The following is a 22,808-nucleotide window of genomic DNA, read 5'->3' on the forward strand; positions in this document are numbered from 1 at the left end:
CTCCCCTTCCTTCCCCTCCCACACCCCCTCGGCGCCCCTCCACTCACAAAAACACCCCCCAAAAAATTTGGGGAGGGCTCACCCCCCCCACACCCCCCTCTCCTCCTCCTCCAGCCCCTCACTCACCTCCACTTCCGCCTTCCCCCCCCCCCCCCCCCACCACCTCAGGCCACCCCCCCCCCCCCAGCTCGGCAACTTCCGGCGGCGCTCGGCAACCTCCGGCACCCCCTCGGGCGGGCGGGCGCCGGGCGCTCGGGCACCTTCGGCAATTTCCGTCACGGCCCCGGGGGAGGAGGGCGGGAGGAGGAGGAGGAGGGGGCGTGGCCGGAGCGCGGTGGGCGTGGCCGATAAAAGGAGGGGGCGTGGCGCGCCAAAGGAAAGGGCGCGCCCGGGAGCGCGGCGGGGCCATGGCGGGCGCGGGGCCGGGGCCGGGTCCGGGTCCGGGTCCGCTGATGGGGGGCTACCAGGGGGCGGCGCGGGGCCGCGGCGTGGCGGCGGCCGGCTGGCGGCTCTGCCTCGCACACCGCTTCCCGCAGCCCCGCCGGCCCTACGGAGCCGGGGACGTGCCGCTGCGGGATGTCCTGAGGCACGTCGGCTTGGCGCTGCGGTAAGCGGGGGGGATTGGGGGGATTGGGGATTAACGGGGGGTGGCACGGCGTGGGGGTCGGGGGGGTGGGGAAGGGGGTGATGCTGAGTGCTGGGAGCACTGGGAGGCACTGGTCTGCCACCCATCTGCCACCCCTCACCCTGCTGTCCCCCAGTGCTTTGCCCCCCCGCTCGCCCCCCAGCCCCTCTCGGTGTTTTCTGCCCTCGTCACCGTTTTTCCGCTCGTTTTTCCACCCTCGGCCTTGCTCCCGGCCTCCCCCGGAGGCTGCAGGTGGAGGCCACCGCTCGGCTCACACGTCCCCCTGCCCAGCTCGCTGGGGATGCGCCGGTGGTGGCTCCCTGGGTAGATCCTGGAGGAGAAGAGATTGGGGTGCAGAGGGCTCTGCCGGCAGCACGCAGCCCCGTGCCGGCTGCTGGCACCAAGGACGTGGCCAAGGCTGCCTCCACCGGGCCCTGCGTGCCACCAGCACGAAGGACGGGGCCGTGCTGCGGGCTCGGGGCGTGTTTGGCCATGGGGATGATTAGATCCTGGGTGCTGCTGCACCAGCTGAGGGTTCGGGCTGTGGGTTCGAGCTGCTGAAACCCTGCTTGTGGTGCGGCCTCACCTGGTGTGGGTGTCAAATAAACGGAGACCCCTGCCCCCTGCGCAAAGGGGGCGCACAGCAGGGTGCCCTCAGAGGCTGCTGTGGCACCTGGAAAGCTCCTGCATCATCCCGAGGTGGCTGTGGGGTCCCATAAGGGGACATCCCAGACCTTCAGAGGGTACAAAGTGGGGTGCAGACCCCCCTGCTGCCCCTGTGCAGCCCCCCAGGGCTCGGTGCCCCCACGTGCACCAGGATGTGCTGGCGGCACAGGGCGCCGGGGCGGGCTGGGCGCTGCCTGGACGGGTTTTAATTCCACAGCCTGCCTGCATGGAAAGCAATGCCCTGTGGACCCGGCGTGGCTCCTCGTGCTGCAGAGCAGGATGGATTTCTCCTGCTTGTAAAATCCCAGTCCTCTCCGCTACGTGCTGCGGGGAGAGAACCCGGGTTCCCCTGCCACCCCCCTCCTAAGGGTCTGGGTGCCCCTGGGCGGCAGCAGCCCCAGCTCTAGGGGGGCTCCTTCCCTCCCCGAGCCAGAAACCCTTCGGGGAGCTGCTGGGCGGGCGCTGAGTGAAGGCACGTCCCCTCGGGGGAGTGCGCTGCCAAACCGGGGCTGCTGAGAAAGGAGCAGATGCAGCAGATGCAGCCGCAGATAGCAGCAGCGGGACGGGCCGGTTCTCCTGGTGCCTGGCCGTGGACTCCCAAACCAGGGAGCAGGCTGTCGTCGCCCCCCAAATTTGCTGGAAAAGCCTTTCCCCGTTGCTGTCCCTGCTCAGCGCCGTGCTGCGTGGCTGTGTGTGTGCCCTGTCTGGTTGCACAGGCATGCAGATGGTTCAGCACCAAGCACCAGCCCGGTCATCCAGGGCTGGATCCTCACAGCAAGGAGATCTCTGATGGTCCTCTTCATGGAAGTGCATCACCCTTCCTCCTGGTTTCCTTGCAGGTATTTCAGGTGGTGGTACAAGAAAACCTGCATCGAGAAGAAATCCGCCTTCATTGACCTCCTGTGTGCCGTCCCTCTCCAGCAGATCTACGGTGAGCTCGGGTTTGGGCACGGGGCGCTGTGGGAGCTGGTGGCAGCGGGCACCCTGTGGGGGCAGGGTGAATTTGGGGAGCACAGGGAGGCAAGGTGGGGGCTGCGTGGGGCAGCCAAGGCACAAGGAGGGTGGTGAGGTGTCTGGGAATTGGGGAGCTGACCCCTGTGTCCCCCAGGCTGCCCGCTGGGCGGGATCGGTGGCGGCACCATCACGCGCGGCTGGCGGGGCGAGTTCTGCCGCTGGCAGCTGAACCCCGGGAAATACCACTACGGGACGGTCATCGCCGACCAGGTAGGGCTCCCTGGCTCCCCAAAATGCTGAGCTCGGGGAGCGGGGCCAGCACGGGGCTGGGCGCCGCGCCCTGCTTGTGCCACCGAGACCCCCCCGCGGCGGGGCTCATCTCGCCCCTCTCGTGCTCCGTTCCTCCCCAGTTCACGGTGTGCCTGCGTCGCAAGGGGCAGACGGTTTACCAGCAGGTCCTGTCCGTGGAGAAACCCAGCAAGCTGCAGGGCTGGAACTGGGGGTACTGCGGGCACTACGCCTTCTACCACGCGCTGTACCCCCGCGCCTGGATGGTCTACGAGCTGCCAGGGCAAAACGTGGTGCTCACGTGCCGGCAGGTCTCCCCGGTCATCCCCCACGACTACAAGGTGAGGCAAGCCCCGAGCACTGCTCCGTGCCCTGGCATGCTGCTGTGGTTTTGCCCTTGCCCTGGGAGGAGCAGGGGGATGAGGTGGTGTTTTCGTGGTCCCCGTGCTCCTGGAGATGCCGCTGAGGCACTGTCTGAAGCCAGCCAGGCTTTCCTCCGTGTTAATTCTCTTTCCCAGCCTGGGCTTTTTGGTCCTCATATCCCATCTCTGGTGCCAGCTGCTGGCAAGACTTGTTAAATCCAGACCGGTGCTGCCAGGGGTTGTCCCTTCCAGCTCCGGCAGCTGCTCCTTTCCCTTCTCTGTGCTTTGACACCGTGTCCTGCTTATTCCCTGCCCTGGCTTTTCCTGGGTGTCCGTCCCAGCTCCTGCCCACCCCGAGAGGCAGGCCCTGGGCCCGCAAGGCTTTAGGACACCCGCAGCCCTCACGTGCGGGTGCTTGCTCAGCTGCTCCTGAGCACCACAGCTGCCTTCTGCCTGACGTCCCCATGGGAAGGGCTGCTCATTAGCTGGGGTTTCCCAGCTGGGCTTTCCCAATGTTTTTCCCCTCTCCACTGCTCATCCCCAGCCCCAGGCGAGGGTGGGAAGCTGCCAACAGCCCTGACCTTGCTCTTACCCCAGCGAGGCACGGGAGGAAGCTGGCAGCAGGCACCAGCACGTGCTGAGACACCCTCCTGAGCCTGCAGCACTGCTCTGCGTGCTGCCCAGCATCTGGATTTGGGCACCAAATGCTCCCCAAATACCCCCGGCTCAGCAGTCCCGAGCGCTGTGAGCCCTGCATGTGATGTTGTGTCCCCCCAGGACTCCAGCCTGCCGGTGGCAGTGTTCATCTGGGAGGTGGAGAACGGCAACGAGGAGCCCGTGGAGGTGTCCATCATGTTCAGCATGCAGAACGGCACGGGCACGAAGGCGGACAAGAGCGGGGGGCACTGGAATGAGCCCTTCGCCCTGCAGGAGGGCGGCGAGCGGGTGGCCGGTGTCCTGCTGCACCACTGCACCCCCACCAACCCCTTCACGTTTGCTGTGGCTGCCCGGGAGAAGGTGAGGGCTGGCAGCAGGGATGGGGCTGTGCCACGGGGAGGGCTGCTCCTGGTGGTGGCCCTGGGTTGGGGACAGCCCCGGAGCTGGGTGCTGAGTGGGGTCTGCAGGAAGAGAAGCTGTGGGTGAAGCTCTCAGGTCACCAGGAGGTGGCATCGATGGGGAGCAAGTGTAGGATTGCTGGTGGGTTGTTGTTGCCAAAAGTACAGCTCGGGGGGGGGATTTTAATCGCATTTCCTGATGCTCTGCTCATCCCCAGGCTGGCACAGTTGTCACCCACCTCACCGCGTTTGATCCCACGGGGTCGGGCAGGGACGTGTGGCAAGACCTCCTGCAGGACGGCAAGCTGGAGTCCCCCTCTGGTGAGTACCCGGGGGGGCTACAGGGTGCCAGCTGTGCTGTGCTCACCAAGGGTGGGTTTCCCTTCTCCTGGGGCCCTCTCGTGGCCGTGGGATGTGTGGTGTCTGCAGGAAGCTCCCCCAGGAGCTTCCCGTCCCTTGTAGGGTGCAGGGAGAGCACAGAGGTGCCAGCTGCTCCACGGGGCTACTGAGCTGTGGCTCCAGCCCTGCTCTCCGTGATGCTGGGGCTTGTTCCCGACTCCTGAATTAAGGAACTTAAGTGGGGTTCAGTCTGTCTCCAAATTCCCTGCTGCCTGTCGTGCTGACCTTGTGGCTCCCCACAAGCTGCTTGCACCATTTCAGGGCTGCTCTCGGGCTGCATTAATTGCATGTCCCAATGTCCCATCCACCTGAGGCTTGTGTGCCCGGCCGCCTTCCTCGAGTTCACGCCGCCAGCCGAGCCGGTTCCCATTTGTTTAGGGAGCACTGAGCAGCTCCCGAGCCTTGGAGCCGGCGCAGCGTGCTGCCCTCTTGTTGCTGCGAGGGTTTCCTGAAGGTCTCTGGTATTTCCTTGTTGCTTCTGCGTCATCCTCAGCTGCCTGCTCGCTCCCGCAGCCGGCTGCTTTGGAGCAGGGCAGCACCTCGCCGCCCGTGCTGGCAACCTGCTGCCGCCACCAAGGCCAGCCTGCAAACGAGGTAGCGCTGACGGATCCGCAGTGCTGGCACCGTGCCTCTGCAGGATTTCGTGAAGCTCGAGTTATGTCATCGCTTGCATAAACATTTCTGGAAAGCTGTCTGCTACCTGCTGTCTGCAAAGGGCGCGCGGAGCTGCCGGGATGCGGTCTCCTTCCTTCGTGCACGCTCGCTGTTATCGTCGGCAGGATCTGTGCTGCCGTGAAAATCGCTGCCTTAATGAGTTTACCTGCTACACATGTCAGGACCAGCATATAATTACCTGCTCGCCTGAGGGTGCTTCTTAAATAAGGGCACAGTTCAAGCACCCTCCGGAGACCTGGAGGCGACGGCTGTCACCACAAAGTGCCGGTGCCTGGGCTGGCAGCCACGCGGTCCCGGTGACGGGGTGTGCCAGCCATTCCACACATGCCTGCTGGTTTTCCTGCCTCATTTTTTCCTCTGCTTCCATGACTTTTTTTTTTTTTTTTTTTTAACCCCCTCCGCCCACAGCAGGTATTTTTGTCCTGGTGGCAAAAAGCAGTTACTCATGTGCGCTAGTGCCATCTCCGAAACGCAACAGATGTACCCTGGGGCGTGCAGGGTGCTGGGGCGTGCCCCAAAAGCCTTGTTCCCCTGGGGCTCTCTAGGCTTCCCTAGACATCCGTGGACATTTTTTTTAACCTAATTTTCCTGGCAGGTAGAAGCAGTGTGACAGCAAAGGGCGAGGAGACAGCAGCAGCCGTGTGTGCCACCTGCACGGTGCCCGCACGGGGCCACCAGACACTGGAGCTGGCCCTGGCGTGGGACATGCCCCGCGTCCACTTCGGCTCCAAGGAGAAGCTGCACCTCAGGTGGGTGGCTCGGGGACAGCTGCTGGGGTGCCCACGTCCCCTTGGGGTGTCCCCTGGGCTGGGCCCTGACTCCAAAATGCTCTCGGCAGGCGGTACACGCGCTTCTTCGGCAGCAACGGGGACGCGGCTCCTGCCCTGGCGCGCTATGCCCTGGCGCACTACGAGGAGTGGGAGAGGAAGATCGACGCGTGGCAGAAGCCAGTCCTGGAGAACAGGTGGGACACGGGTGGGGACGGTGACCCTGCAGGGGACAGCAGGGGCCGAGGAGGCTGAATCTGCCCTGTCTTTACCCCCCCGCAGCCAGCTGCCCTCCTGGTACAAGTCAGCGCTGTTCAACGAGCTGTACTTCATGACGGACGGGGGCACCGTCTGGCTGGAGCTGCCCCACGACTGCCTCCCCCAGGAGCTGCAGACGCCGGGGGTGGCCAGCCTGTCCCACCTCCTCCCTGTCCTGCGGGAGTACGGAAGGTTTGCTTATTTAGAAGGTAACTCCTAGGGACACGTTGGACGGTCCCAAACGCACCCTCCCCGTCGCTGACCCTGGGTGGTTTGAGCAGCCCCCATGGGGTGAAGCCCTGCGTGGCACGGGGAGGGGGGACCTGCCTTTCCTGACGTCCCCACGGCAGGTCTGCCCTCCCTCACCACCCCTCCGGTGCTTGCAGGGCAGGAGTACCGCATGTACAACACCTACGACGTCCACTTCTACGCCTCCTTCGCCCTCATCATGCTGTGGCCCAAGCTGCAGATCAGCCTGCAGTACGACATCGGTGAGCAGGCAGAGGGTTTGAGATGGCTTCTGCTGTAGGGATTGGTGCTGCGGAGCCAGCATCCCCCTCCAGCCCCTCTGCTGAGCCCTGGGATTTGCAAACCCCCCTGTGCCATGCCCTGCTGGCGCCCCTTGGCATCTCCGTTTAGCACTAGGACGTGCTCTTGCCGTGCTGGGGCAGTCCCTGATCCCAGCAGGTCTCCTCGTGCCCCTCCAGGAGAAGTGTGGGGCTGTTTGCAGACCCTGGTGCTCTGGGTGTGCTTGGAGGCTGCTCTGCCAGCAGGGAGCTGAGCCCCCTAGGCTTCCCTTCCTGCCCTGGCTGGTGCCACCGCCTCGCTTACAGCCACGTGGGGTCCTCCGGCTTGGCTTTGTAGTATGGGATGGGGGCCACGGGGCTCGCTGTGGTGTCTCCTACACTGCTAACCCCCTGCATCCCTTCCAGCCGTCACAGTGATAAACGAGGACGTGGAGCCCCGGCAGTACCTGATGAGCGGCCAGACGGCCCAGGTGAAGCTGAAAAACGTGGTGCCCCACGACATCGGGGACCCAGGTGAGGGGTGCAGCACGTCCCTTCCTCTGTAAGAGAGAAAAACGATAAGAGGCTTGGTGATAAGAGGCTTGGGTGGCCCTGGCGGTGCAGGATGAGGGTGGCAGCGCGTGCTCTGAGCCCTGCTGCATCCTCTCCATCCCCTCGCAGACGACGAGCCCTGGCAGCGCGTCAACGCCTACCTGATCCACGACACGGCCAACTGGAAGGACCTGAACCTGAAGTTCGTGCTGCAGGTGTATCGCGACTACTACCTGACGCACGACGCGCCGTACCTGCGGGACATGTGGCCGGTCTGCCAGGTACCTACCGGGGGACGAGGTGGGGACACCCTGGGTAGGGGTGACACGGGAGGTGGGAGGCATCCCGAAAGGGGCTGTGCCATCCTCCCCCTGCCTCCTGCAGGCCGTGATGGAGTCGGAGCTGCGGTTTGACACGGACAACGACGGGCTGATCGAGAACGGGGGCTTCGCTGACCAGACGTACGACGCGTGGGTGGTGAACGGAGCCAGGTGAGCAGGGGGGCGGGTGGTGGAGAGCAGCCTCCGGGGAGCGCAGGAGCTGGGGGGCACGCTCCCCATCCCTCCTTGGGGGCTCTGTGCCACGCAGCCAACGCCTGCTGTCCTTCTTTTTGCTCCGGCAGTGCCTACTGCGGGGGGCTGTGGCTGGCGGCTGTCCGGGTGATGTGCGAGATGGCAGAGGTGCTGGGGGACAAGGAGACCCAGCAGAAGTACAGCGGCATCCTGCAGAAGGGCAAGGAGGCCTTCGAGAGGTTGCTGTGGAACGGTGGGTGCTGGCCGGTGGGAAGCCACGCAGCTGGCTTTTTTTATTAATTTTTATTAATTAATTTATTAATTTTTATTAATTTTATTATTTTTTTTTTTTGCGTTTTCCAGGAAAGTACTACAACTACGACAGCAGCGGGAGCGACACCTCCAGCAGCATCATGTCGGACCAGTGTGCGGGGCAGTGGTTCCTGGGGGCGTGTGGCCTGGACCAGGGGGAGCTGGAGGTAAAAGGGGGGGGGGACTGGGGAGGCTTTGCTTGCAGCAGGGTGAGCGCCTGCTGTGGGTTTGGGGGGGCTCCAGCACCTGCTGTGCATGGGGCAGCAGTGGGGTGAAGGCTGTTTGAGGCGAAACAGTGCAAAAATGAGTGCTGAGGAACAGGCTGTGCGGCAGGAGCCTGCAGCCTCCCCCAAGCCTGGCACACTGCTAGCCAGGTCCCGCTGGGCGCTGTTCTCAGCAAAATGGTATTTGTTTTAAAAAAAAAAAAAAAAAAAAAAAAGGTGGGGGGGGGAGAAAACACGCGTTTTCACATGCTGTGCGCTGCCTGGTGTGAAGTCCTGAGTGAGTGTTGGAGGAGATGGTGGTTGATTTGGGGCATGAAAAGCTGCAGCTGTGTGGTTGCGAGAGGAGAACGGGCTGGAGACTGCTCAAATGCAACAAGGGGGCAGCGAGAGCAGCAGCAGTAACGCAGCGCCTGGGACGCAGCGGGGCGGCAGAGAGCCCTGCTACGGGTTATTTCCAAGCAGCGGGGAAGAGACAGACCCTGCTGCTGGAGAGCAGGGCTCTGCGGGGCTGGTGGAAGCACGGAGCAGCCCGCCGGGTGCCCGAGGGCCGTGGGTCGCTTCTGCTGGTGCCGAGAGGTTGCCCCAAGAGCCCTCCCCTGCGAGCAGCCTGCAGGATTTGGGGAGCTGCCCTCCAGCTCTGTGCTGTGTGAGAAACGTCTCGAATAATTTTCTTCAGACAGGATCTTCTGTGAAGCTATTTTATTTGCAGTTTCAATGGCAGGCGTCCTGTCAATCAGGAGTGCATTTTAGTAAACAAATCCTAACCTTTTATTTCCTACTACTCAATGCCTGATCACCTCCCCTGTTTCCTCAGGGCTGAGTACTACAGGTTCACAAGCTACTCAATGCTCCTCTATACCATATATGAACAATTTTTCTCTTTTTCAACCGCTTAATTTCTCCTTTCTTACGTTTTGAGAACCTGTGATCTTTGTTTTACTGTTTCCCACACCGCTCATCCTGTTTTTCTCAAGCTTCCACCCTGTTTTGGAACAGCGAGGCCTCCTACTGTCTACTTACCTACTTAGCATTTCTCCTTGTTATGACTACACAACCACCTTGGAATACAGAAAAAAAAATTCCCCACTGCAAAAACAACTTAGTTTCTCACAGCTGCGGTGCTCCAGCAGCATTTTTGGATGCGGAAAAAGTGGCATGGTCCAAAATCTCGCCTCTTGTTTCTGTTGATGTTGGACTCTGCTGCTTGAGGTGTTGTTCTCTGCTGCCCGGTGAGCTTTGAGCTTGCTGGAGGCTGCACTGATGAACTTCTCTGCTTACTATGGTCATCCCTTTTTCTTTTTTTTTTTTTTTTTTTTTTTTTTTTTTTTTTTTTTTTTTTTGCATGTGTTTTGATCACTTGCCCTGCTGGCAGCACTCCTGCTTGTAACGCGTTCCTGCTGTGCGTACAGGTTAGTGAGGGAACGCAAAGTAAGAAAAATCAGTGGCCTCAGCCCTGAAGAAAAACTCTGCCCCAAACCATCCCGCAGGAGAAGAGGCTTCCCAAGCAGTGCTGGTGCTTATCTCCAGATCCACAGCCACACCAGAAACATGACTGTATCAGATGCTTGGCTTCAGCACAGATAAAAGGGACCCGCTGCCTTTCCCTGATGAGCCCACAGAAGCCACCGGGTTAGCCTGCTCCCAGGCAGTGACCGCCAATGCATTTTTGGTTTTCATCCCCAGCAAGCCGTGGAAAAGCATTATTTACATTCAGCTGCGTGCAGAGGCTCTTTGTCCTCGTGCAACTGTCTGTGCTGTTTGGGGCAGTTGGCCTCTTCATGCTCGGGTTGTTCTGTTTTGGTTTGGTTTTGCAAGAGCTTACTCAGCTGTCCGAAGTGTCCTGAGCTTTTGGCTGCAGTTTGTTGAATAACTTGGTTTTTTTCCCCTGTCAGGTGGGGGTACGGGGCAGGCTCTGTGCTTCCTCCCCTCTTCTCCCGAAGCGGCTGTTTGTGTAGCGAGCATGGCTGACCTTTCACAGACCTTTTTAACTTTTACTAGGGGTGAAAGTTTCAAGCCTCTTGTGCCAGATCCGGCGAGCCACAGGACATGTCACGGTCCAGCCTCAGGGCCATGCTGTCCCTGCTCGCTTCAACCTTTGGCTGGGGCCACGGTCCTGCATCGCTGCCTGGCAGCGCAGCTGCAGGGATTGAAGTCCTGCTGAAATCAGTAAAAACAGCCCTGATTTTAATTATTCCACGGAGCTGAATCTAAATTTCCTTGTCCATAACCAGGAATTCAAACATGGCCAGTCCAAGTGTGGACTCCACCAGGAAGCGGGCACCAAGTTCTGCATCTCCCCCGAGCAGCTGCTTTTCTCTCTTTGGGGAAGAAAAAGGCATTTTGCTGGTATTCTCCATCCCATTTCTTATAGAAACTACTCCCAGCTCACCAAGCCTCTCTCTCCATGCAGGTCTTCCCCAAGAGCCACGTTGTCAGCGCCCTGCAGACCATCTTTGAGAAGAACGTCATGGGCTTCGCCGGCGGCACCATGGGGGCAGTGAACGGCATGCGGCCCAGCGGTGTGCCCGACACCTCCAGCGTGCAGTCCAGCGAGGTGTGGATCGGCGTGGTCTACGCCTTGGCTGCCACCATGATCCAGGAGGTGAGCGGAGGGGCCGCGGGTGGAGGCGGCCGGTGTCCTCTTCGAGCTGGTGTCCTCTTTTTCGCTGATGGTTTCCTCTTCTTCCCCCAGGGGATGGTGCAGGAGGGCTTTCACACGGCTGAGGGCTGCTACAGGACCGTGTGGGAGCAGCTGGGCATGGCCTTCCAGACCCCCGAAGCCTACTGTGAGAAGAAAGTCTACCGCTCGCTGGCTTACATGCGGCCCCTCAGCATCTGGAGCATGCAGCTGGCCCTGGAGAGCCGAGCTGGCCGGGCACCCCGTGCCCCGCCGGCCCCCTCCAGCCCTGTGCCTGCTGGCAGCGAGCAAAGCAATGGGGATAACCTGGGCCCTGTGGCCTCGGATGGAAGTCAGGGACCTTGTCCCGTGCCTTCCTCTCTTTAAGGATGCTCAACTTGCTGTTTCCTTCCCTACCTCCTCAGCCCCTAAGCTATGTACACCTCACCTCGGGGGGGCTCCTGCTGCACACGAGGGGGCCGGAGGCACGGGTTGGGTCCTGTCACAGATGGGAGGGTGCTGCTGTGCCCTGTGTTGTCCCCTCCTCAGGGCTCCGGCAGCCTGCAGGATCCCCCCCTGCACCCCTCGTGCCCAGGAGCAAGCGTAACCTCTCCTGCAGGCTGTGGCTGGTAGGGTAGGGGCCGGGTGCAGGATGCGGCCGCCCCCACCACCCACAAGTAGACACATGGATGCTGTAGTGTGTGGCCCCCTGGGCTGACCCCCGCATCGTGGGGGGGTCCCGCTGGAACAATCCCTGGGGGGCCGGTGACAATCCCAGTCCCGACAGCCCCTGGCCTGGTCTGGCACCGTGCCGTGAGCTGGCGTGGGCAGGGGAGCAGATTTTAGAGGATGATTATTTCAAGTTCTTAATAAACTATTGTCCAGGTATGTGTTTTGTGCTTCCTTGTGGAGGGGCGTCATGCCTGCAGGTTGGTGATGGGAGCTAGAAGTGAACAAGAATGTGCCGAAACTGGCACAGGTACCAACGTGCCACTAGGCTGTGTGGGACGCTGCTGGGGCTGGCTGTGGGACCAGCGTGCCACCAGCTCCTGGATCTGAGGTCCACGTGGCTCCTGCGGCCACACACTGATGGCACAGTGACAACTGGAAAGCCACCAGGTGAGCTGGGGCAGAGGCACAGTGCCTGGGCAGCAACCCAGTGGGCACGGTGCTCTGCACCCCTGGCACCAGAGCAGGACACAGAGGCATGTGTGCCCCCCCTGCGGGGCCACAATTATGTTTTTCCCCTCTGTCCCTGCGGTGTTGGCACTAAATCTTCACCTCCTGCCCTCCTGGGTGCGAGGGTCACCCCGCGGGGTCCCCGGCTGGTGCTGACGTGCTGCTCCCCATGACCCCTGCCCCGTGGCGTGGCGGCACCAGCAGCGGCACCCACGTCACGGCGTCCCCTGTGCCACCACAGGCGGTGGCCCGTCACCACCGGGTGCCCCTTGGCAGGAGGCCCAGAGGCACCGCGCAGCCCCCGCTGCTATAAACGGGGCCGAGCGGGGCCGGAGCTGTGCAGGCAGAGCCCGGCCCTGGCAGGCACAGCCATGGGGAGCCTCCGCTGCTGCCTCCTGCTCGCCCTGGCCCTGCTTGGCCTCCACCCCGCTGCCGCCGGGAAGGTGAGGGCTGCTGGGGGCCTGTGCTGAGCTGTGCTGTCACAGGGGTGCAGGTGTCTGGTTATGGGGTTGCATGCCTTTGGGGTTGCGTGCTTGTGCCGTGCCATGCTGTGCCACGCTGCCCTGTGCTGTCCCCCGGCCCCCAGTGCGATCTGCAGGGCCTCTGGAGGAACGAGCTGGGCTCCAACATGACCCTCTTGGCCCTGGACATGGACGGGACCTTCTCCGGCTCCTACCACACCGCGGTGGCAGCCACCGACAAGCAGATCCTGGTGTCCCCTCTGCAAGGAGTCCTGCAGCCCCCCGGTACCAAGGGGCAGCAGCCCACCTTCGGCTTCACCGTGCAGTGGCAGTTTGCAGGTATGTCCATGGGGCAGCCAGCGAGCACTGTTGTCTGTCTGTCTGTCTGTTGGGGGGGGTTGGTAGGACTGTCTGCCTGCCCTGGCAATAGGGAAGGGGTCTCTCCCCACCTGGGGAAGGCAGCCGGGTTGTTTGTCTGTTTGTCCATGGGAAGGGGCAGGGAGGTCTGTCTGTCTGCCCAGAGCACGTGGCAGGGGCGTCTGTCTGTCGGAGGGAGGTGGCCCAGGTTCCCCCGCTCGGAGCCACTAGCACTCAGCCCCACTCAGCCCCCGTTTCACCCCACGCAGACTCCACCACGGTCTTTGTGGGCCAGTGCTTCGTGGACCGCCGTGGGAAGGAGGTGCTGGAGACCGCCTGGCTCCTGTGGGAAGGGGTCCCCTCCCGCAGGGACGTCTGGAAGGCCACCAGGTGAGCCCAGCCCTCGCTGCCACCCGGCAGCACCCACTCCCACCCCACTGACCCCCCTTCCCCGCAGGGTTGGCACCTCCGTCTTCACTCGTGTCAAGTGATGGGGACCCAGCCGCCTGCACCCCACGGTCCTGGGGCTCTCCGCTGTCCTGCTGCCTGCTGGCTCCCTCCCAGTGCCTCCCAGTGCTTCCCAGCGCCTCCCAGTGACCCTGCACCACGAGCCAAATAAACCCTGCTGTGCTCAGCAGAGCTTTGCCCTGTGTCTCTCTGTTACTTCCCTGCGGCCGAGACGGGTGGAGGAGGTGGGCAGGGGTCCGTCCCCTTAACAGGGACATGAGGCTGTGACACGGCCATTGAGGCATTTATCGAGCACCCAGGGCACGCCTGGCCCTGGCCAATCTGCTTCAAAGGAAGGCGAGAATTAGGAAAAGGGGCTATGGGCTGGCCGAGGTAGTTGCTACCCGCACAGCACATAGTTACGTGTCCTTTCTGACCAAAATACACACATCGTGTCCCCCCCCATGGCATCCCACTGCCTCTCCCATCACCCATACCTGGGCCCTGACGCCCACCCCATGGCGTGGTGGCACCAGCAGTGGCACCCACATCACAGCGTCCCATGTGCCACCACAGGCGGTGGCCCATCACCACCGGGTGCCCGCCCTGCTCGGCCTCTGCCCCACTGCTGCCGGGAGCTCCCCCCTGTTCCCCTGCTCCTGCGTGGGCTCCTCTCCACGGGCTCTGGTCCAGCCCAGGGCCTGCTCCAGTGGGAGTCCTCCACAGGCCGCAGCCTCCATCAGTGCAGGTCCACCTGCTCCATCATGGTCTCCTCCACAGATAGAGAGTGGAGCCGTGCTCCTCCGTGGTACTCCATGGGCTGCAGAGGGACATCCTGCTTCACCATGGGCCTCACCACAGGCCACAAGGGACTTCTGCTCCGGTGCCTGGAGCACCTCTCCCCCTCCTTCTTCACTGATCTTGGAGACTGCAAGGCTGTTCCTCACTCCTCTCTCTGTCCCAGCTGCTTTGAGGTGCAGCTTTTTTTTTTTTTTTTTTTTTTTTTCCCTGTCCTACATCTGCTCTCACAGAGGTGCAACCAACATCGCTTCTGGCTCAGCTCTGGTCAGCAGCAGGGCCCTTACCTAACATGGGACAGGTTCTAGATTCTTCTCACAGAAGCCATCCCTATGGTCCCCTGCTACCAAAACCTTGACACGTTAAGCCAACTTCTCAGCACCCAACACCTCAGCACCCAAGTTCTCAACCAAAACCTTGACAAATAAACCCACTACTCAGCACCCAAATCCTCCGCACACAGCACCTCAGCATACAACTCCTCAGCACACAGCACCTCAGCACCCTACTCTTCAGCACCCAATTCCTCAGCACTCAACTCCTTAGCTCCCAACACCTCAGTAACCAACGTATCAGTGCCCAACACCTCAGCACTGAACCCAACTCCTCAGCACCCAACACTTTGGATGCCAGAGGGGCCCCATGAGTGGCTGCAGCACTGCAGGGCCGGCCCTTTCACGTGGCTCCTTTACCTTCTGGTCACATCCTCCGTGCTGGAGCAGCACACGGGAGTCATATTGGGCCGGGACCACCCTCACTGCACAAAGCTACGCATCCTTCCTGACCGAAATACGCACGTGAATATGGCATTGATATCACCGGGTAGTCCCTGTGTAACCTGGGAATGGCCATAGTGCAAACAAGGGGCAGCAGGAGGGAGGGAGTGTCTTCCCCAGAAAGTGTTTTCCTTGTTTGAGCCTCCATGATGCCAGCTCCCCTGCAAGGCTCTTGGTAATCACCAGCAAGGAAGCACAGTTTCAACATCAGATTTTCAGAATTCCAATCCCAAATCTTGTAGGGGTGGGAATGGCCCCTTCATGGTGGAACCACCCCGATTGCACAACCCAAGCCTGGGCAGAGCTGCCACCTGCAGCCCCGTGGCAATAAAAAGGCGAGGGAGCCCTGCTGTTAGCCAATCCTGAGCTTAGTTTTAGCAATATGTATGAGTTGATTATGTTCGAACTAGATAAAAGGCGACTGAGCTATCCATTAAAGTTGAAGTTCATTGTTCACTCATATTGAGCGTCTGTGTCTTCCTTCCGTCGACAACAAATTGGCGCCCGAACAGGGACCGGTCTGAACGGGATTTGGACACTGCTGGCAGTGATCCTGGGCCACGGTTGGACGGAATAAGGGAGGATCCGGTCCTGCAATGCAGCCCAGGAGGTGGAAGGGACAAGAATCCCCGCACTTGCGTCGGGAAGGTGAAAGGGACGTGGAGTCCCTGCACCCGGGAGAGGATCCCGCTGGTCACGCGTCGCCGAGGGCTGAAAGGTGAAAGGGACAGGAGTCCCCGCACCCACAGCTCAGAAGGTGGAAGGGAGTCCCCGCACCCGGGATGAGCCTATAAAGGGTCCTGCCGGAGAAGCGCCGTCGAGGTCTTTGCAAAGGCTGCAACTGTATATATGAAGGTATGAGAGACAAGCGGCGTATCATTTGCTCAGATGCTTTTTAGAAAAGCGGAGCGCGCAGCTTATAGACTGCAAAAAGGATTTACCAGGATTATTAGCATATGGAGTAGCGCAGGGTTGTTTTATCAATCCTGATACAGTTTTTGAACAAACAGAGTGGTGTAAATTTGGGGACAAATTGTTTGATGAAGTTATTGATGAAAATAAGGCTGCTAAAAAATTATTGAAGCCTTGGAGAGCAGTCACTAACGCTTTAGCTACACATCAGGCTGAGCAGAGAGTTGCTGCTACCGCTACAGAGCGACTGGGATTGCCGGGAAGTGCTGGAGCTGGGCATTGCCCACTGCCGCCTTCAGAGAGAATGATAACACTGCCTCAGGGGGCTACGGGGCAATGGGAGCCTCCCCCCCCCCTCAGTCCGCGGAATCGAACTGCAGCCAACCCTCACCATGAGGCGAGTCGGCACAGAGCAGAGGGACGGACATCAGGACCCTGCAGCCTGCCTGACGTAACCATGGAAGCAGTGGCGGCTGTGCTGCTTCTCTCTGGCATGTTTTTGATCTGTGGAGACCGTGCATGGCAAGGAGTACCAGCCAATGCTTTTGGAGGACCGTGTTACCTAGGGCGACTCACACTTTTTGCTCCAGATTCACACTCGTGGCAGAACTCGACAAGGAGCAGAAGAATTAAACGAGAACTAAAAACTTTGGGTTCTGACTGTAATGATGATGTAGAGTTGTGGGGTCCAGCAGAAAGTTTCTTTGCTTCTTTGGTGCCTGATGTGGGAACTGCACACGCTTTGACTAACATTAATAAGCTTGCTTGTTGGGCTGTTAAACAATCAAATGTAACAACACAAGTTCTTTCTGAAATGTCACAAGATATGGAGAGTCTAAGACATGCTGTATTGCAAAATAGGGCCGCTATTGATTTCTTGTTGCTGGCTTGGGTACATGGGTGTGAAGATGTAGAAGGAATGTGTTGCTTTAATCTTTCCGACCATGGCCAATCAATTCACGACCAGTTGAAATGGTTAAGGGATCATACGCAAAATATTGTAGTACAAGATAGTTGGTTTGAAGGTTGGCTTAAATCTGTTTTTGGGAACATGGGTGGATGGGTTTTCTTAGTCAAAGAGGGACTTCGCTTTCTACTTATAATTATATTGATTATAGTTGCTGCACGTATAATCTTTAACTGCCTAACTAAGAAACTAGAGCAACTCACAGAGAAGGTATTTGTAGCACAAAATAAAAACGGGGGAATTGTGGAGGAATGGTTAAGTGAAATAGGACATGTGGATGTTGGGCAGTTAGGAGGCAATGGGCTAGTGAAGTACCGTACTCAACTCACATGAATTTGGGCACATACGCAGCTGGCTGAGAGCCAGTCAGGCTCAAGGACTTGATGCCTTTGAGCGATTGGGAAAGTCCCTAAGGCGGGACGGTAGCTAAAAGAAGGAGGAACTAACTGAAAAGACTGGGAAATGTTAGCCAATCCTAAGCTTAGTTTTTGCAATATGTATGAGTTGATTATGTTCGAACTAGATAAAAGGCGACTGAGCTATCCATTAAAGTTGAAGTTCATTGTTCACTCATATTGAGTGTCTGTGTCTTCCTTCCGTCGACAACACCCTGCGAGGAGCTGCCCGTCCGCCCGTCCGCCTTCTGCAGAGATGGTGCCGACGACCTCCCTCCTGCTGCTGCTCGGCCTGGCCCTGCTGGCCCCCGGCCTCTCTGCTGACCAGGTAAGGGGATGGGGATGGGTTTGGGGATGGGTAGTGGGACTGTGCCCCTGGGGGCCTCCTTGACTGCCTCCTGCCCGGTGCTGAGCCCTCTCTGCCCCAGTGCGTGCTGACCGGGCGCTGGATCAACGACGTGGGCTCCGACATGACCATCGGGGCTGTGAACAGCAATGGTGAGTTCACCGGCACCTACCACACGCCTGTGATGACCACGACAAAAGATATCAAAGCATCACCTCTGGTGGGAATCCAGCACTGCAAGACACAGCCCACTTTTGGCTTCACTGTCAGCTGGAATTTTACAGGTTCGTCTCCTCTCCTTGTGCTGTCCTAGGTGCTCCCATCCACTCCCTGTGCTTTCTCCTTCCGCTCTACCCTCCCCTGTGGTGCCCTGATGCTCGGCAGCCCTGCCGTGTGCCAGCCTTGAGGCTCTCCTGCCCTTCATGCAGCATGCCCTAGGGCTCCCCACCTTTGGTGTCCCCAGAGCTCCCCCATCCCCTCCCATGTCCCCACTGGTCCCCCATGCCTGCCCCCAGAGCCTCGCCACCTCTGGGTGAGGAATCTCCTCCTACCACCTATCCAAATCTCTCCTCTCTTAGCTTCAAGCCGTTCCCCTTGTCCTATCCCTCCACCCCCTGACAAAGGGGTCCCACGATAGCAGAGCAGAGGGGGACAATCCCCTCCCTCGCCCTGCTGCCCACGCTGTGTTGGTGCAGCCCAGGACACGGGGCAGCAAGCACACGTTGCTGGCCCATGTCCCGCTTCTCATCAACCAACAGCCCCAGGCCCTTCTCCTCGGGGCTGCTCTCAGTGCATTCCCCACCCAGCGTGTGTCTGTGGTGTTCCCGAAGTTCCTGAGTGTGCCAGAGGGCAGGGACAGCCCGAGCGAGCTGTCCCCAGGGCCAAGGAGCCCAGACCCAGCCACACTCCCCTCACCTGCCCTTCCCCGCAGACACCACCGCCGTCTTCACGGGCCAGTGCTTCGTGGACACGGAGGGCAAGGAGGTCCTGAAGACCATGTGGCTCCTGCGGTCACACGTCAACAGCATCGCTGACGACTGGAATGCCACCAGGTGAGCCCGGAGCAGAGGCACAGGGCCTAGGGAGAGACGTGGTGGCCCCGTGCCTCCTGCCTGACGTCTCCTGCTCTGTCCCTGCAGGACCGGCACCGTCACCTTCACCCGCCTGCCATAAGAGATGGAGCGAGGCTGGCCCCGTGGGGGTCCCAAGGCTGGCCACTGGCTTCTAGAGGCCTTGTGGCACCTGAAGGGGGCTACAGGAGAGCTGGGGTGGGACTCTGTGCCGGGGGGTGATAGGACAAGGGGGAATGGCTTTAAAGTGTAAGAAGGGGGATTTAGATTAGATACATGTATTCGTAAGAAATTCTTCACTCAGAGGGTGGTGAGGCCCTGTCCCAGGCTGCCCAGAGCAGCTGTGGCTGCCCCATCCCTGGCAGTGCTCAAGGCCAGGCTGCATGGGGCTGGGGGCAGCCTGGGCTGGTGGGAGGTGTCCCTGCCCATGGCAGGGGGTTGGAGTTAGGTGGTGTGTAAGGTCCCTTCCAACCCAGAACACTCTGTGACTCTGTGATTGCGTGACAACACCTGGGCATGGCCAATGCCCCTGCCTCTCCTCACAATAAAGCTTTACTGCAAACACCTCTGGCTCCTGTCACCTCTTGTCCGTTCAGGCTATATTTGAGCCCTGGCTCCCGTGGGTGTTGGGTCTGTCTGGGATGGAGTCACCTTTCCCTGCAGCAGCCCACACAGTGCTGTGCCCTGCACTCAGAGCTGGAACAGCACTGGTATCACTCCCAGATTAGCCACTCGGTTGATTGTTTTCCATTCTCCATGGTATTACATAGGTGACACTTCCCACTAGGAACCGTGCCCACACACCTACCACCTCCAGTGACTTCTGTTAGTGTTACCCTTATGCCTTTTCCCCAACTGCAATGTAGAGGGCTGTTCTCGTTTGTGCGGGTGGGCTCCCCAGGATCCCCAATAGCATCATAATATGAAGGCCTTATACTAAAGCATAATCAACAGTGTTTTGTTACATTTGGGCTTGTTTTGTTTAATAATTGGTAGCTGGCATTCATGACCCCTCCCCCATATGTTATTCTCAGCTATGTTATCATTCTCGGCTTTACCTGAGCTCATAGGGCTGCTGAGGGTTGGCACTGTAGTATTTTCCGCAGGCTGGATTCCCTGGACGCTTTCTGACAATACCTCATTTGGTCCTACTGCCTATCAGCATCCTCCTTTTTATTAGTATGAGTCCTCCCCTATCTGTTCCGTGTTCGTAAAATCTGACATTTTTCCTAGCACCCAGCTAGTATCGTCCAAGTTTGTTATATTTATATATAGAACCTTGCAACTTTCTTTATTTCCGTGGAAGGTTCCTGTATACCCTATACCATGCCCTTGCCACCTGTAACAGGGATCCACTTGTCGGTTACAACCTTGCAGCCCATATCCCACTTGTAAGAATTTATCCAGACCCGAGTGTCCAGTCCGTAGCAATGGTTTCACACCCCCAGTATGCACAATAATACACGTTTGGGTAATTACAGTACCCCTTTCCTGGGTTAGAACTTGGGCAGAAATAAAATCCTGATCGGTTAAAGCATGTCTGCACTGCCACCAGGTCACATAATGTGATACGGAAACTGGGAGCACCCGCTGTCGTTGTTTGCTGGATGATGAATTGATCCTCCCATCTGATCAAGCTCCATTTAAAAGGCTGGTGGGGATGCGCAGACCCATAGCTGACCAAAACGATGATACTGACTCCCATGTATCGTAGGAGGTGGTCGGAGCCCATCTAAATTGTCGGCCCCTCAGTCCCCCACCGTTTTCACTTCTCGGCCTCGCTTGTCAGTTCGGTTGCAGCGAACTACAAGGTATCGGTTCTTCTTGGCAGCAGCAGTGTTCTTCAGGGGAACCTACTAGGGAGCCTTCAAAACAGGGCCTCCTCCCCTTCCCACGATAATACACAATAATACACAGATAATACACAATACATATCAAGTCCATCTTAGTGTCAGCTTCAAGTCGTCAGGGCCTGGAGCTGCCTCCCATTTACCTTCCCGGATTGGTCCTTTCACACAGCTGGCATGCGTACATCCTTTCTCCGCAGTTCGAATAGCCGTTTCTGTGGTAAGCAAAACAACATAGGGGTCTTCCCCGTCATGGTGTTAAAGAAGTCTCTTTCCAAGTCTTAATTAGAACTGAGGGTGATCAAGTGGCAATTCCAAGTCATAGGGCATACCATATAGCATTTCAAAAGGAGAAATTCCAACATCAGTTCTGGGCTGCAGCCATATGTTTAACAGTGGAAGGAGTAAGCATTTTACCCAAAAAGCCTTAGTTTCCAGCACAAGTTTTGTTAGTTGTTTCTTAATTTCACCATTCATTTGCTCTACCTTTCCAGAAGAGGAGGGGTGCCAGAGGCTGTGAAAATTGTTGCGAGGACATTTGTTGTCGACGGAAGGAAGACACAGACACTCAATATGAGTGATCAGTGAACTTCGATTTATTGGATAGCTCAGTCGTCTTTCATCTAATTCAATATAATTAGCTCATACATATTGCAAAAGCTAAGCTCATGATTGGTTAGTGCATTTCTCTATTTTATCAGCTAGTTTCTCACTCCCATCAACCGAAATAACACAGTTAGTACTTTCCCAAACCTCCAATGGATATCGTGTCCTTGTGCCTGATTAGCTCCCAGACGTTACGTACTTTCTCAGACTCATATGAGCTGCGTTCGATACTTTCTTAACTCACGACCTCCTAGCTGCTCAACATGCACATGACCTACTTCACTTAACCATTCCTCCACAATTCCCCTGTTTTTAATTTGGGCTACAAATGCCTTTTCAGTGAGTTGTTCAAGCTTCCTAGATAAACAGTTAAAGACTACCCGCGCAGCAATTATAATCAACATAATTATAAGCAAAAGGCGAAGTCCCTCTTTGATTAAGTAAAAAACCCATCCCCCTGCATTTCCAAAGACAGATTTAAGCCAATCATCAAACCAATTATTCTGTATCGTATTTTTTTGTGTATGATCCCTTAGCCATTTCAATTGATTGTGAATTGATTGACCATGATCAGAGAGATTAAAGCAACACATTCCTTCTACATCTTCACACCCATGTCCTTGAGCTAATAACAAGAAATCAATAGCGGCCCTATTTTGTAACACAGCATGCCTAAGACTATCCATATCTTGTGCCATTTCAGTAATAATCTCAGTTGTTACATTTGATTGTTTAACAGCCCAACAAGCAAGCTTATTAATGCTAGTCAAAGCATGTGCAGTTCCTACAGTCAGAAAAAGATCCATTAAGCAGAGTAATACTGGCAGAATATGGTGCTAACATTTCGCTCAGTTCCTTTGGATCCCCTATTGGGACCCCAAACAAGCATGTTCTGAAAGAATACATAACATAACACAACTATATAACTTAACCCTAATAACACTACAATTACTGTAAGCACTTAATGGTAACACAATTAATAGTAAGTAACACAACTTAATAGTAACACACTTAAACCTAATCACTTGATGGTGATCGAAGGCTGTTCTTGACAGTTGTCGAGGTGTCACAACCCACATCATTGTCAGAATAATTATCAGGAACCTCTTCCTGGTCGTCTTCGGCGTGTGCAGATTCTAAAGCTGCTTCAGTCCACTTTGCAGTGATCCACTGGGTACCTGTTTCTGGCACCATTTCAAAATCTCTATAACATTTTATAGCATTTTTGCAAGTAACCCTTTAACCACATTTATCACAGTACTACATGCAATGATGATTGACACCACAGCGAACAGAATCTTTAATCCCCCTTTGACTAATCCCAGTAACCATCTATGCATTGTTTCAAACAAATCAGTGAACCATTGATTGAAAGGATTGATACCATATTGACTCTTTCTCATGTGCTCTTTCAAGAAAGTAATGGATTTGTGAATTGACTCATTATGATCAAAAAGTTTTAAACAGTACATTCCCTTAAGTTTCCCCAAGTGGCTACTTCACACAATGACTCCATACTTGTGAAACATGATTTTGCTCGACCAGTACTAATTTCCTATGATTTCAGCCTGTACTATGGCAATAAATGGGCTCTCACTAACACAGTACACAGCACGCTTGCACACCCAGAGCACACTTGCACACTCAGAGCACACTTGCACACCCAGAGCACACTTGCACACCCAGAGCACAATTGTACACTCAGAGGCCTCTGGCACATCTCACTCTCAATCATACCACAACCTCAATCATACCACAAGAATATAATTTAGAATGATAAGCAAACAATACGTGAGGCCAATATAATTTAGAATCATAACCAAACAAACAAGTATTGTCTCTCATTGTGTTCCTCCTGAAGTGACTTGCAACACT

General features: G+C 57.3%; 3 protein-coding genes across 3 annotated transcripts; all 3 read left to right on the top strand.

Moving 5' to 3' along the window:
* Positions 1-407: 407 nt before the first annotated feature.
* GBA2 (glucosylceramidase beta 2) lies at positions 408-11,660 on the top strand. The gene is made up of 17 exons (XM_032205548.1): positions 408-607; positions 2,131-2,222; positions 2,400-2,515; positions 2,656-2,874; positions 3,673-3,912; positions 4,169-4,271; positions 5,620-5,773; positions 5,863-5,988; positions 6,074-6,258; positions 6,436-6,540; positions 6,982-7,089; positions 7,237-7,388; positions 7,492-7,598; positions 7,730-7,872; positions 7,983-8,098; positions 10,566-10,757; positions 10,848-11,660. Exons 1-17 carry the CDS (start codon positions 408-410, stop codon positions 11,157-11,159), a joined length of 2,670 nt encoding a protein of 889 aa, XP_032061439.1. The 3' UTR covers positions 11,160-11,660.
* Positions 11,661-12,567: 907 nt separating this feature from the next.
* Positions 12,568-13,260, top strand: LOC116500888 (avidin-like). Its single transcript, XM_032206218.1, has 3 exons — positions 12,568-12,751; positions 13,039-13,159; positions 13,227-13,260. Exons 1-3 carry the CDS (start codon positions 12,580-12,582, stop codon positions 13,258-13,260), a joined length of 327 nt encoding a protein of 108 aa, XP_032062109.1. The 5' UTR covers positions 12,568-12,579.
* A 4,060-nt stretch (positions 13,261-17,320) lies between these two features.
* On the top strand, positions 17,321-18,583 carry LOC116500499 (avidin-like). The gene is made up of 4 exons (XM_032205549.1): positions 17,321-17,392; positions 17,493-17,694; positions 18,342-18,462; positions 18,550-18,583. Exons 1-4 carry the CDS (start codon positions 17,321-17,323, stop codon positions 18,581-18,583), a joined length of 429 nt encoding a protein of 142 aa, XP_032061440.1.
* Positions 18,584-22,808: the final 4,225 nt, after the last annotated feature.

The sequence above is a fragment of the Aythya fuligula genome, chromosome Z, assembly GCF_009819795.1.
Source record: "Aythya fuligula isolate bAytFul2 chromosome Z, bAytFul2.pri, whole genome shotgun sequence".
Classification (NCBI taxonomy): domain Eukaryota; kingdom Metazoa; phylum Chordata; class Aves; order Anseriformes; family Anatidae; genus Aythya; species Aythya fuligula.